Raw genomic sequence first — 12740 nt, 5'->3', positions numbered from 1 at the left:
CCCTTATTTTCTTTTTCACTATAGAAAAGTTGACCAAAATGCATGGGACCTCTATGATGACTGGCCTCCATTATTTCTTTATTTTGTGGGTATCTACTTTTTGTTGAACATTATAGGCCAAAATGCGAACCCATTGGCGTATCCATAAAAATTCTAAATACCCAATTGTTCTTTACAAGAAAAGCCTACGGAAATGGCCATCCAAAGCTAGGACTAAATTCCTGCCACATGGAACTCCCATCCAACGTTACTTCTTTCTTACTTTATTTATTTTATAATATAAGAGATCTGTCTTATACGAATTTTCGACCATATAGGATTCGGATCAGGATTCGAAATTCAGATTAGAGATTAGGATTAGACATCTGATGGTCCGACACTTGTTAAAATATCATCACTAGCCCAATAAAATCAAACCAATAATGGTATGAGCTAACTCTTCCCAAACAATTAAGCATAGTATTCTACAAAGAGTTGTTTCTGGTAGATGAACACGAGACTCTCCACAATAGTATGATATTATCCACTTCTAGCCCAATAAAGTCAAACCAATAATTGTATGAGCTAACTATTCTCAAGCAATTAAGCATAGTATTGTTTCTGTTAGATGAACACGAGACTCTCCACAATGGTGATAATAACTTTAGAACTTCTATGATAGAGTCATTAACAGAGAAGTGCACTTTATTGGTATATGTATTTAAAGTTATTTTTAGTCGTCTTATCTTTAGAACTGCTATAATTCAGATATGGTCTTGATTCATTTATGTAACTCTTATTTACTCCGGTATTACAACAACATTCATGTAGACAAAGTCTTTCTAACTTGTTACTCAATTATTACGTTCTTAAATTATATATTTGAGATTAATATCATACGCATCATCCACAATAATTTTATTTTTTCTTTTTTGTGGATAAATTTATGTTTATTATTATTTGAATTAATACTTACACAATTTTTAAAGATGATTGAAATTTTGCGACTTAAATTTCAAAAGTAAACCAACCAAAAAAAGATAGGATTGAAAGACGAGTAGTATTGATATGATCGTCTTGGAGGAAGCAAGATTTCTTTGATAAACGAGCCATAATTTGATCCAATGACCTTGACGAAAAGGTTAGGCCTATCATGATTGGATCAAATCTAATGATTAAATTTAAAAAATAATAATAAATAAAGAATTTTTTTTTTTTTTTTATCTTTCTTTTACCAACTATACTATGGTAAATTTTGAGTTAAAAAGATTTATCTTTTCCTTGTAAAAGGTGAAACGGGTCGGCATTTTGCTCCTCCATCCATTACATAGGTACTCTTAAAAAGAGAGGCGGTTGGTAAAAAAAATTATTAAAAGTGACCGCTACAATGTAATTTATTATTTTACGAACTTTAAAATTATTAAAATTTTAAATTTAATAGTTATCTATAGGCACGGTTATTACTAGTAGGGATATTCATAGAACTCGATAATTCCAACCAATTTAGACTACCCAATTCAAATCATAAATCATAAAGCCGTGTAGAACCTAATTACTGAATTAGGACGTTTGCGTTAAAAAAACATATCTCTTTAATAAATCAAATCGTAATAATGAAAAACCCTTTCACCACTCATTACTCATAATTTAATTACTTACCCAAACTTCCTTTCATTTAATTTACCATTTTCAACCTTTCTCCAAACCACCCACCATTTCTTGTCTTCTCATCATCATTTCAAAGCACACTCCTTTTGACATTCATATCATTTTCTAAAGGGATAGCCCTAGCAAAAGAAAATGTGTCATGATTTTGCCCATATTATTAGGTGTGAATACGAGGACGCTGGCCCCAAGGGATGGATTGTGAGACGCTTGTCTCCCAAGAGAAGGGATGGTAAGATTTTACATCGGTTGGAAAAAGGAACGAAACATTTCTTATAAGGGTGTGAAACTTCTTTCTAGTAGTGTTTGAAACTGTGAAGCTAACGATATCTGTCAGCAATATGTGCTCGATGTGAACTTGAGCGTCTGCAATGCTATTTTTAGCTATAATTACTTGAATTTTTATATTCAGTAACAAGATTATTTTATTTAATATGTGATTAATAAACAACCATGTGGAAGTGGAATATGCATTTTTTTAATGCCCCTTCTTTATACTTATATTATTATTATTATTATTACTATTATTATTATTATCATGATTTTGTGCTATGATTAAGGAAGAAAGAAATAAAAGAAAAAAAGCTGACAAAATGCCACCTTGGAAAAGATATTCATATCACCTTCAAATCAATTATAACATTTATTATTTATTTGATTAATTCAATCATTATACTAATTCTAATCATATGATATATTTGAAACATACAAGACTTACTTTAAAACTTTCTAAATTAAATAATAAAAAATGGATCTAATAACATGTTTTCTTCATAGAATTTGAACAATATTGAAATAAATGAGTTATGATAAGGAGCGTTCTTATCACCCAAGAACCCGACCAACTTTTTCTCAATTTGGGTTGGGTTTAGCATTTTTTAGATTAGAAACTCGAAAATAGAGTCGCAACACTACCCTAATAAGATTTTATTTATTAATGTTATGTGTATGATTTTTTTAAGTAATAAAAAACCGATAACTCTGTTGGATGATGAAAGTCCCACATCGGCTCATTTAGGGAATGATCATGGGTTTATATAAACAAAAAATACTCTTTCCATTGGTACAAGGCCTTTTGGGGAATCCCAAAGCAAAGACATGAGAGCTTATGCTCAAAGTGAACAATGTCATACAATTGTGGAGAGTCGTGTTCGTCTAACATGGTATCAGGGTCATGCCCTAAAACTTAGTCATGCCAATAGATTGGTAAATCCTCAAATATCGAACAAAGAACTCCAAAAGAAAATGAGTGAAAGCCTCCTCGAAGGCAGTAAAAAATGACTAAGGAGTCGAGCCTCGATTAAGGGGAGGTGTTGGATGATGAAAGTCCCACATCGGCAAACAAAGAATACTCTCTCCATTGGTATGAGGCCTTTTGGGGAAGCCCAAATCAAACCCGTCTAACAAACTCAACTCAATTCAAGAGGATTTGGTTGTGAACTATTAGGATGGTTCGGGTCACCAACCTAACATCTAGTTCATCAAAAAGGATTCTCAAACCGAACCCGAGTACATCTATAATTATGATTCATTGACCTACGAGCAACCATTGGAGAAAACGTCTTAATAGAGGAAACAAGCTATGGATGCTAGAGTTGTAGAGGGAAGTAGGGTATGGATTGTATTGTAAGGTGTACCCAAAGGGTTGGGGCTTTATGAAACATGATGACCCCACGGGTGTGTTATAGGCAAAGGGGGTGATGGGGAAATAAAGTTGGTGTTGATAGTGTAATAATATTCGCGGCTCGAGCCAACTTCCAACTGCATTGAGTTTGAGGTCCCTTCGACCTCTCCTACTCTCTGACGGCAACTCTTCATAACACAAAAGATAAATCCTCTCTTCATTCACCCATTTTCAACCCTTCTTTTATTCACTTTCTTTAATCTTTGCCTTTCTCTTTCTCTTTCTCTAGCGTTGCACATAATGCTGTTATGGGTGAAATTAAGATATGGACCACGAAACCCGCTCTATACGACTTATGACAATAACTTAGACCTTTTGTTGGTGTAAGTCGACTATGACAGCTAAATAATAGAGATGTTCATTTAACTCGTAGAGCCCTAGCTAAATCGACTATGTTAATGAGTGAGGAATCCTCGTTTAAATGGAGAATGAGGTAGGGAGTGGGGAGAGATTTTACCTTTATTAGCTAAACGGGGTCGAGGACGAGATTAGATTCCCTATTCTCGACCATGTCCAATCTCTATCTCGCCTTACCTTGTTCAATTTTTGTATATATATGTTAAAACTAAGGCTCAAAACTAAATTTCTTATATTTTATTCTTATCGATAAAATATTATTAAATTTATTAGGATGTTTTATTTTATTTTATTTTAATAGAAACTATATTGCTTCAAAATTAATATTTTTAAAGAGTATATATAAAAAGAAGGAAAAGAAAACCTACGTGACGAACTCGATTCCTCTCTAGGGGAAATTCTCTCCTTGATCGTCACAAAAATAAATAGAAAATTTCACGGAGATGATGATTGAACTACTTCCTCATTCCCATACCCACCTCGTTGACATCTCTACTACAAAGCACCTAGTTGACCCTAATTCAACTTAACCCCACTTTCTTAAAATCCTAATTGCTTTCCAAGAATCAGATCGTAGGTGAATGACACTACCCTCGCACTTATCTCTTTGTTAAACATGTAGCCACGACTCGTTTCGATCCACCGTAGCAAGATTCGTGCATGAACAAATGTTGTAGCATTAAAAAGAATTGACACTTTAGTCTTGGCGAATGGCAGACAGGCTTAAAACAGGGCGTGACAAATAATAAATGGGTCGATAGAATGGAAGATGAGCATATTAATTTATGCGCTGTGTTGCTCAAAAGGACATGTACAAAACTACAATCCTTATTAATTTTTTGTATTTGAAATAAGAGGGAAATTTAATTTGATCTTCATACAAGTCATTATTTGGGGCAACAAACTGAGTGGTTGATGTTCGCTATATGTTGCTGGTAACTGTGGCCGGACAGGGCCACCCTTTGGATTATCTGTTTCCCATTGCTTTCAATTATTTGCAATTTCCAACTCATTTTGTCCTCTTCTTTACCTTATAAAATTAGATCCTCTTTTCATTTTTAATCAGATTCTTCTCACTTTTCACAACATTGTTTTCTTTCTTTTCAATTGCCATATTAATTTAATTTAAATCTACAAATGTTGTATACTTTTTAATATTTTTAATAAGGATATACACGAGTTATGTAATGTCCTATATTGGCTGGAGATGAGAACAAAACATCGTTTATAACGGTGTGGAAATCTTTCTCTAGTATATGCGTTTTCAAGCTTTGAGGGGAAGCCTGAAAGGGAAAGCCCAAAAAGGACAATATCTGTTAGTGGTAGATCTGGGTCGTTACAAATGGTATCATAGCCAGATACCGGACGATGCGCCAGCTTTTTTGCTGTTCTCCGAAGGGGGGTAGCACGAGGCAATGTGTCAGTAAGGACGTTGGGGCCCGAAGGGGGATGGATTTGACGGCGGTCTCACATCGATTGGAGGAAGGAAAGAGTGTCAGCGAGGACACTGGGCCCCAAAGGGAGGTGGATTGTGATGTCCCACATTGGTTTGGGAGGAGAACAAAACACCATTTATAAAAGTGTGGAAACCTTCCCCTAACAGACGAGTTTTTAAAGCCGAATGAGGACAATATCTGCTAGCGATGTAGTTGAGTTAGATTGTCAGGTTGTTCTTTAAAAAAAAAAAATTATATTTTAAAAAAATCATAATACATATTATATTAATAATTAAAATATCAAAAATTTCATCACTAATACAGGTTGACTGTAACCCTATTTTTAGGTTGACCTAAAAAAATATCAGCATCTAACCCAACCCATGTTAGATTGGGTTGGGTAACTAGGTTGGTCGAGTTATTGAGTCATATGAACACTCTTAATTTTTAATCCAATACCGTGGAGAAATAAATTTAAAGGTTAAGTTATAAGAAATATTCATAAATTTTATTAATATTTAAAAGAAATACTCGTTTTTTTTAATGGTAGTATTATTTTCTAAATAAAATTTGAAAATATCTATAAGATATTCTTTTATAATTTATTGGAAATTAAAATTCCTAAACTACCAATATATAATATAAAGTCTTGGATTATAATTGTTTATTACTATTATATATTTTAGTTCAATTATGATACCTTAAATTAATTAGTTTGGGGAAAAGGTTCGAATATTGCCAAAATGCCCCTCCATTTGGAATGTGACTCGACGCTCGTGCAGTCTTAACAGAGGGGGAAAAAATCTAAACGGAGGGATAGGGCGGTCCCACGGTGTCGAGTGGCGCCCCGTTTGGGCGACAAAGCCAAAGCCAATTAGCGCAAAATAAATAAATAAATAAATAAATAAATAAATAAATAAATAAATAAATAAATAATTGTGGGTAATGGCAAATTCTTTCCCGCCTTTTTTTTTTTTTTTTCACTCGCGACAACGGAATGTGTCCACACACCTCTCTCTATCTTCTTTACCTGTATCCCAACACAGTCCCGTTACCCATTCTTACCCTTCGATTTCTCCCCAAATTCCGAAACTGCCACTCCTTTGCCTTGACCTTCAGTCCTTTCCCGTCTCTTTGATCGTGCCAACACACGGCTACGTTTTGGTATCTGGAAGACACTGATCGCGCCGATTCACAAAGCTTGCAGCCTACCTGTTTGTGATAATGCCTCAATGGGCTGCAACATTCTGGTTTGACACTGCTTGGACGTTACTCCTTTTTAATTTTTTTTTTTTTTCCCCACATATCGCCTTCTCCTTTGCTTCCTTTTTGCTTTTGCCTCTCTTTTGCTCATGATTTTTGTTTGCTTTCTCCACATGTACCCATCAGCTACTTGTTAAATTCAGTGCCAATTTATGGTTGAAACTTAGTTGTGTGTTTTGTTTAGCATAATTAGCACTCTTTTTTTGGATACCCACAAAAGGAAATCGTCTAATAATCTCGTTTAAACTTATGGCTTAATTGTTATCAATGCAGGCAATTTAAGAAGCTGCTACCCATGTTGGTGCCTGCTGCGTTCATCGTCTGTCAGAATTTATGCGCCTAGATTTCTTGAGGTGATAATATTCTGACTCATCAGCTTTAGATTTCCTTATCCGATCCCATATATTTCAGATGTATATCATTTACAACCACAAAAGTAAAAGGGTCTGTGATGGAATCTTATCATGCGGCTATATCTCACTTGATCAAAGGCTAGGAATTGGTTGTGTAGGACCTACATTAGCCTCCCAATCTCATCAGATGTAGTTGACAAAGGGCATCAAAAGCCATAAATACAAAGCATATATCAGCAACCCACGAGAATCCGATGCAGAAACAATGTTGAAGATGACTTCCAACCGCCTAATAAATGCAACTTTTAAGCATTCATTAATCAAACTTTAAGACCAAAACAAGCTTACCTCCGTATTATTACCGCTCATTGCATATTCTCTTGCTTTTAGTTTTGTCTGTTTGTTAAGAATGTTTGAAGGTTATTCTCAAGAACAGATTTTGGCATCCGAATATGTTGTTTCGTAATGTGAAGTGGAGGGTTTTGTTGGGGATTTGATGGGGATATGATCATATCTTAAATCCTGCCTTTGGAGACCCTTTACTATCTTTTTTCTTCTTTTAATAATATTTTCTAGATACTTGAAATCAAAGTTGAGGCATAGATTAGACAGTTTAATTTAATTGAATTTCCTGTTAATTTTGCTCTAACATTCGCCTTTTGAGATTTAATAATGGAATGGAGGATTGGGGGAGGCGTACGATGTTGCGTATAAATTAGTGTTTGACTAAAATAATCTTTGTGAAAGAGCCCACCGTAAAAAAAAAAAAAAATGGCTGTGGCAATGATGAGAGCTAGGACCCGCCGGTGGGCGCTGGATAAGCACGTGGGCTTCTCCTTATGATGTGCACGCTGGCAGAGCAATGCCCTTCAAAGGTAAAACCATATTCTTCTTCAAGTAACTTGGACAAAATTAACAAAAATTCTCCTGTTTTTGTTTATAGCGTTGAAAGGGCTCCAAATCTCAAGCTTCTCTATAGCATTTTATCTCTGTTTTCACTCCCTTTTCTAGTTTTAATAGTTATTTGTCCTGTATGTTAATTAGTGAGTGGCTGCAGGTAAGTTTTCTGTGCTGATTTTTGGGTTTTGATTGATAAGGGTGGGTGTGCTGTATTTGTATTTTGTTGGGATTGCAGTGACTTCGATTCGTTGTTTTCCTGTCCAAATCACATGGGGTAGAGAATTTGACTGAAAGGACAAGGCTATGTAATGTTCGATCTTCTGGGCTTCTGTCACTTTGACTAATGCTACTCCCATAAGTTTCTGTATATAAAAACACATATTATATCACACCCACATCAACAAACCCTCTTGCCTTCCCTTTCTTCTTGGAGCCAATCCATTGTTCAAGGAGAACGGTCTGTGTTCGTTGTGCTCTGTAGGTTAAAATTTCTCAGATTTGGGAGCTGGAAGATAAGTCTCCATTAGTTTGTCTTAGTTGGGAAAGTGAAGTACGAGATATTGGTGGTCTTTATGGTTCTTGTCTGGAGAAAATTGTGTTGTGAGGACCCCTTATGCGGCTGTTGGTGAAACTTAAAGGGTGCCCTTTCATTGTCCAGAAGCAGAATAATTCCTCTGATGCATACACATCATGAGTATCAGATGAATACCGAATCTTAGAAGAAAATTGGAGAAGAAGTATTCAACATGAAGTTTATGAAACTTGGATCTCGACCAGACACTTTCTATACTGCGGAAGCTGTAAGGTAATATCCTTTTGAATTAGCCCCTTGAAATTTTCACTCATTCTGGGATGATCTGAAGGGGATTTTAATTTTTGTTGTGAATTCAGGTCAGTTTCCTCTGAAGTTTCTAGTGATTTCATAATTCAGGTGAAAGGAAGTAGATATCTTCTTCACAAGGTAAATTCAAGCGCGTTTTTTGAACGAATTATACCATTTTGAGCTGATTTTTATGTTTCATGGCATACAGTTTCCTCTTCTGTCCAAGTGTTTGCGCCTGCAGAAACTATGCGCCGAGTCCTCTGAATCTCCGCAGCCTCAAATAGTCCAACTTCCTGAGTTTCCAGGTGGGATTGAGGCATTTGAACTATGTGCAAAGTTCTGTTATGGCATAACGATTACGCTCAGCGCTCACAACATTGTATCGGCTCGATGTGCTGCCGAGTACCTTCAGATGACCGAGGATGTCGAGAAGGGAAACTTAATTTACAAGCTTGAAGTGTTCTTCAGTTCATGTATTCTTCATGGGTGGAGAGATACCATTGTGACATTACAAAGCACCAAAGCGTTTCCTTCATGGTCAGAGGAACTTGGAATCACAAGCAAATGCATAGAAGTGATTGCATCAAAAGTCCTTACTCATCCATTGAAATCGAATCTTTCGCATAGTCATTCCCGAAGACTTAAGGACGATATCTCGAGCAACGGTGGGGATAGCCAGAGACACAAACAGGCAACCAGAGGTTGGTGGGCTGAAGATGTTGCAGAACTCAACATTGACCTCTACTGGAGAACCATGATAGCCATTAAATCAGCTGGGAAAATGCCTTCCAATTTAATTGGAAACGCTCTGAAAATTTATGCTTCAAGATGGCTCCCAACCATAGCAAGGAGTGAATCTGTTGATAAGCAGTCAGCGTCTAACTCTGATTCGGAGAAGGCGAACGAGTCGTCAGCAAAGCACAGACTGCTCCTAGAATCATTAATAAGCTTACTCCCATCAGAGAAAGGTGCTGTTTCCTGCAGTTTCCTTCTCAAACTTTTAAAAGCAGCCAACATTCTTGATGCCTCGCGGTCTTCAAAAATGGAACTAGCCAGAGGAATTGGTGTCCAATTGGAGGAAGCGAATGTCACTGATTTATTAATACCCTCTGCGTCACACACAAACCAGATGGTGTATGATGTAGATATAGTAAGGACCATAATTGATCATTTCATGTTACAATGGCAGAGTCCCCCAACAAGCCCCCCGAGATCAAGGATAGACTTCGAAAGGCGAAGGTCTCGCTCGGCTGAAAATATCGATTTTGAGTTACAGGAAAGTAGAAGGTCTTCTTCAGCTTCACACAGCTCAAAGTTGAAGGTTGCAAAGCTTGTGGACAGATATCTTCAAGAAGTTGCTCGAGACGTGAATTTGCCCTTATCGAAGTTCACGTCGATTGCCGAGTCGGTACCGGAATTTGCAAGGCTGGATCATGATGATCTGTACAAAGCTATTGACATCTACCTTAAGGTAACTCAACTATGGCCTTTCTATAACTTCTACCATTGACATTATTTCCAAGCAAATACTTCTAAAAGGTTTCAACATCATGCTTTAGGATGTGGGGGCACCGGTGCTAGCGGATAACCAACTCTATTGACCTTCAAATCTTGTCATTCTCACCATTTATTAGCAGTTGGGATAGGGGTGACCCACAAGAAAAAATTAGTGGTGATTAATTGTTCTAAAGTTCCCTCTAATATCTTTGCTAACTCCTTAGTACTAACTCGAAAATTCTTGGATGAAAGCTTTAAGAATGTTGAAGTTTTGGATAACAATTATAAGCAGTTTTGGATTTCCCTTCGTGCTTACTCTATATATGATATGGCTTGATCGCTGAATGGCTTCCTTTTGAATCTTAACTTTGAAAGGAAAACTCAAGATTTCTATCGGGAGATGGTCGGTTTTCTTCAAAAAAAAAATTAACTCGTATGCTAGGGAGAGGTTTCCACACCTTTATAAAGAATGCTTTGTTCTCCACCTCAATCGATGTGGGATCTCACTATTCACCCTCCTTCATGGCCCAGCGTCCTCGCTGGCACTCGTTCCCTTCTCCAATCGACATGGGACCTCTCAATCCACATCCCTTTGAGACCCTGTGACCTTGTTGGCACACCGCCTTGTGTCCACCCCTCTTCGAGGCTCAGCCTCCTCGTTGGCCCATCGCCCTGTGTCTGGCTCTGATGCCATTTGAAACGGATCAAGCCCACCATTAGCAGATATTGTCTTCTTTGGGTTTTCCCTTTCGGGTTTCCTCTGAAGATTTTTAAAACATGTCTACACGGAAGAGGGTTTTACATCCTTATAAAGAATGTTTTTTTCTACTCCCCAACCAATGTGGGATCTCACAAAATAACTAGAGCTCGTCTATGCTAGATTTCAGAATTATTTGCTTTGTAACAGTTCTGAGTTATTGTAACTGAAAATCCAGGCACATCCAGAAATGGGAAAGAGCGAAAGGAAGCGACTATGTCGAATTCTCAACTGCAAAAAACTATCAGTTGAGGCTTGTATGCACGCTGCACAAAACGAGCTACTCCCTTTAAGGGTAGTGGTCCAAGTTCTGTTCTTTGAGCAAGCAAGGGCAACAATGGCAGGTAGCAAAGTCGCCGAGCTGCCTAGCAACATAAAGGCGCTTCTGGCTGCTCATAATATCGACCCGTCGAAGCCACCAGCACCATTGAGTACTACCACAAGTGTTCAAGCAGAAGACCAACTGAGCATCTCAGGTTTGAAATCACCAAAATCCAAGCTTTCTACATTGCAGATGAAGCTGTCCGAAGACGACGATTTGAACGAAAACGGTATGCACCCTGATGGAATCTCAAGGCCCTCGAAGTTCAAGGCTCTATGTTCGCTCCCCTATCGACCGAAAAGGATCTTCAGTAAGTTATGGTCTACTAACAGAAGTATGATGGAAAAGAATTGAGTGAGTTTTGTTCATTAAAGGAGTAGCATATACTCTCTTCTTTTGGCTTTGATATTAGACAGCTACTTTGTAAGTTAGGTTTTAGAAGAAAATTTTAAGATCCTGAATGTTCATTGCTGGTGTAATCTTATATTATAATAAGAATCAAAATTCTGAGGAATGTGGATCCATTGCTGGTACTGGGCCACGTCAAGACATTGTTCTTGTTCTTGTTCTTGAATATGAACAAGAATCTATTGTCCTTTCGGCTCTTGAAACTTCCAAGGCTTTCAGGCCTGCACTTGCTTCTTGTTTTGACATCTTGGCTTATAATGGAGCATTATCCTGTTTCACAACTCAATCAATTATCTGGTTGATTTGAAATCTTTCCTCCCCACCATTGGGTTGAGTAAATAGTCCCATGATGACTCCATCATCCAGCCAATCTAGACTTTCCATTCCAATAAAAATTGGGTGGGTTATCTTTTTCGATTTGGGTTACGTTTTTATGAAAATTCGAGTCGATTCATACGTTGACATTTTTTTTTTGTTGGATCAACTCGAAAATAGGGTTACAACTCAACCTAATCGATTATTTTGTTAATCGAATATCTTAAGACAATAACACTCGTTTGAAATTCGAGTTACTCCATAAGTAAGATTGATAGTGTCAAGCTTGAATAATTCAAACAAGCAATCTAATTGAGTAAAAGAAAGCATAAATATTTTTTTTACTATATTTTTTCAGTCTCTTTTACAAATATAATAGAGTTAGTCATTGGTTAAAAGAAAGCATAAATATTTTTTTTACTACATTTTTATGGTATTTTTTACAAATATAACATAGATAACTTTATATAGCTACAAATAAAACCTTTGACTTTCCATCGGTCATTCAAATTTGTAACCTTCATAATTTATAAACATAATTAGCCACAGTAAATATAATGAATTATTACTCGTGAATATTTGATATTTGAATTTTATGAAATCTTGGTTATTAATATAACTTATATCCATCATGAATAAAAAATTTAAATAATTAAAAAAAAAACTCAACCAACCCAATTAGACCCAAGAAAGGAGAGTTGAGTTGTTAATTTTATATAGGTCGATCGAATCACAAGCCCAACCAATCTATTTTGGGTTAGTCCAAAAAGTTTCTCCAATTCAACCCACCCAACCCGTATATGCCCCAACTAAAAAGAAAGAATACATGAGGGACTTATAAATAAATTGCAACGAATATGGGGCCAAATTAAATAATAATGAAAGAAATGGGGGTATGTATGCAAATTGAAAACCAGTGGAAACAAAAATGAAGTGGGATTTGGCCAAACTGATAATATGAACAGCCATATTCTGGTGAAC

The 12740-nt window shown here is 36.5% G+C and overlaps 1 protein-coding gene across 5 annotated transcripts; it reads left to right on the top strand.

Annotated features, from left to right (window-relative positions):
- The first annotated feature begins 6116 nt into the window (after window positions 1–6116).
- LOC111811253 (BTB/POZ domain-containing protein At1g67900) lies at window positions 6117–11550 on the top strand. Of its 5 annotated transcripts, none has more exons than XM_087117469.1 (7): window positions 6117–6371; window positions 6658–6737; window positions 7485–7612; window positions 8296–8442; window positions 8529–8598; window positions 8669–9931; window positions 10893–11550. In XM_087117469.1, the coding sequence occupies exons 4-7, from the start codon at window positions 8384–8386 to the stop codon at window positions 11388–11390; spliced, it is 1890 nt and encodes a 629-aa protein (XP_086973595.1). In that variant the 5' UTR covers window positions 6117–6371; window positions 6658–6737; window positions 7485–7612; window positions 8296–8383; the 3' UTR covers window positions 11391–11550. The 5 variants fall into 5 exon arrangements, with proteins under 5 accessions (XP_086973595.1, XP_086973588.1, XP_086973587.1 ...); XM_087117462.1 differs by having other exon boundaries at window positions 7873–8442; XM_087117461.1 differs by having other exon boundaries at window positions 6896–7612; window positions 7873–8442.
- Window positions 11551–12740: the final 1190 nt, after the last annotated feature.

Source organism: Cucurbita pepo, chromosome 1, assembly GCF_057944985.1.
Source record: "Cucurbita pepo subsp. pepo isolate OVF chromosome 1, ASM5794498v1, whole genome shotgun sequence".
NCBI lineage: Eukaryota > Viridiplantae > Streptophyta > Magnoliopsida > Cucurbitales > Cucurbitaceae > Cucurbita > Cucurbita pepo.
Note: the sequence above shows the minus strand (reverse complement) of the source record. Positions and strands in the feature narration are given on the sequence as shown.

Bases quoted from the DNA above. Each gene is read 5' to 3' on its own strand.
- LOC111811253 (XM_087117469.1), top strand. From the start codon at position 8,384: ATGAAGTTTATGAAACTTGGATCTCGACCAGACACTTTCTATACTGCG. The intron at 8,443-8,528 runs GTAATATCCTTT...TTGTGAATTCAG, and splicing joins TATACTGCGGAAGCTGTAAG to GTCAGTTTCCTCTGAAGTTT. The intron at 9,932-10,892 runs GTAACTCAACTA...CTGAAAATCCAG, and splicing joins CTATTGACATCTACCTTAAG to GCACATCCAGAAATGGGAAA.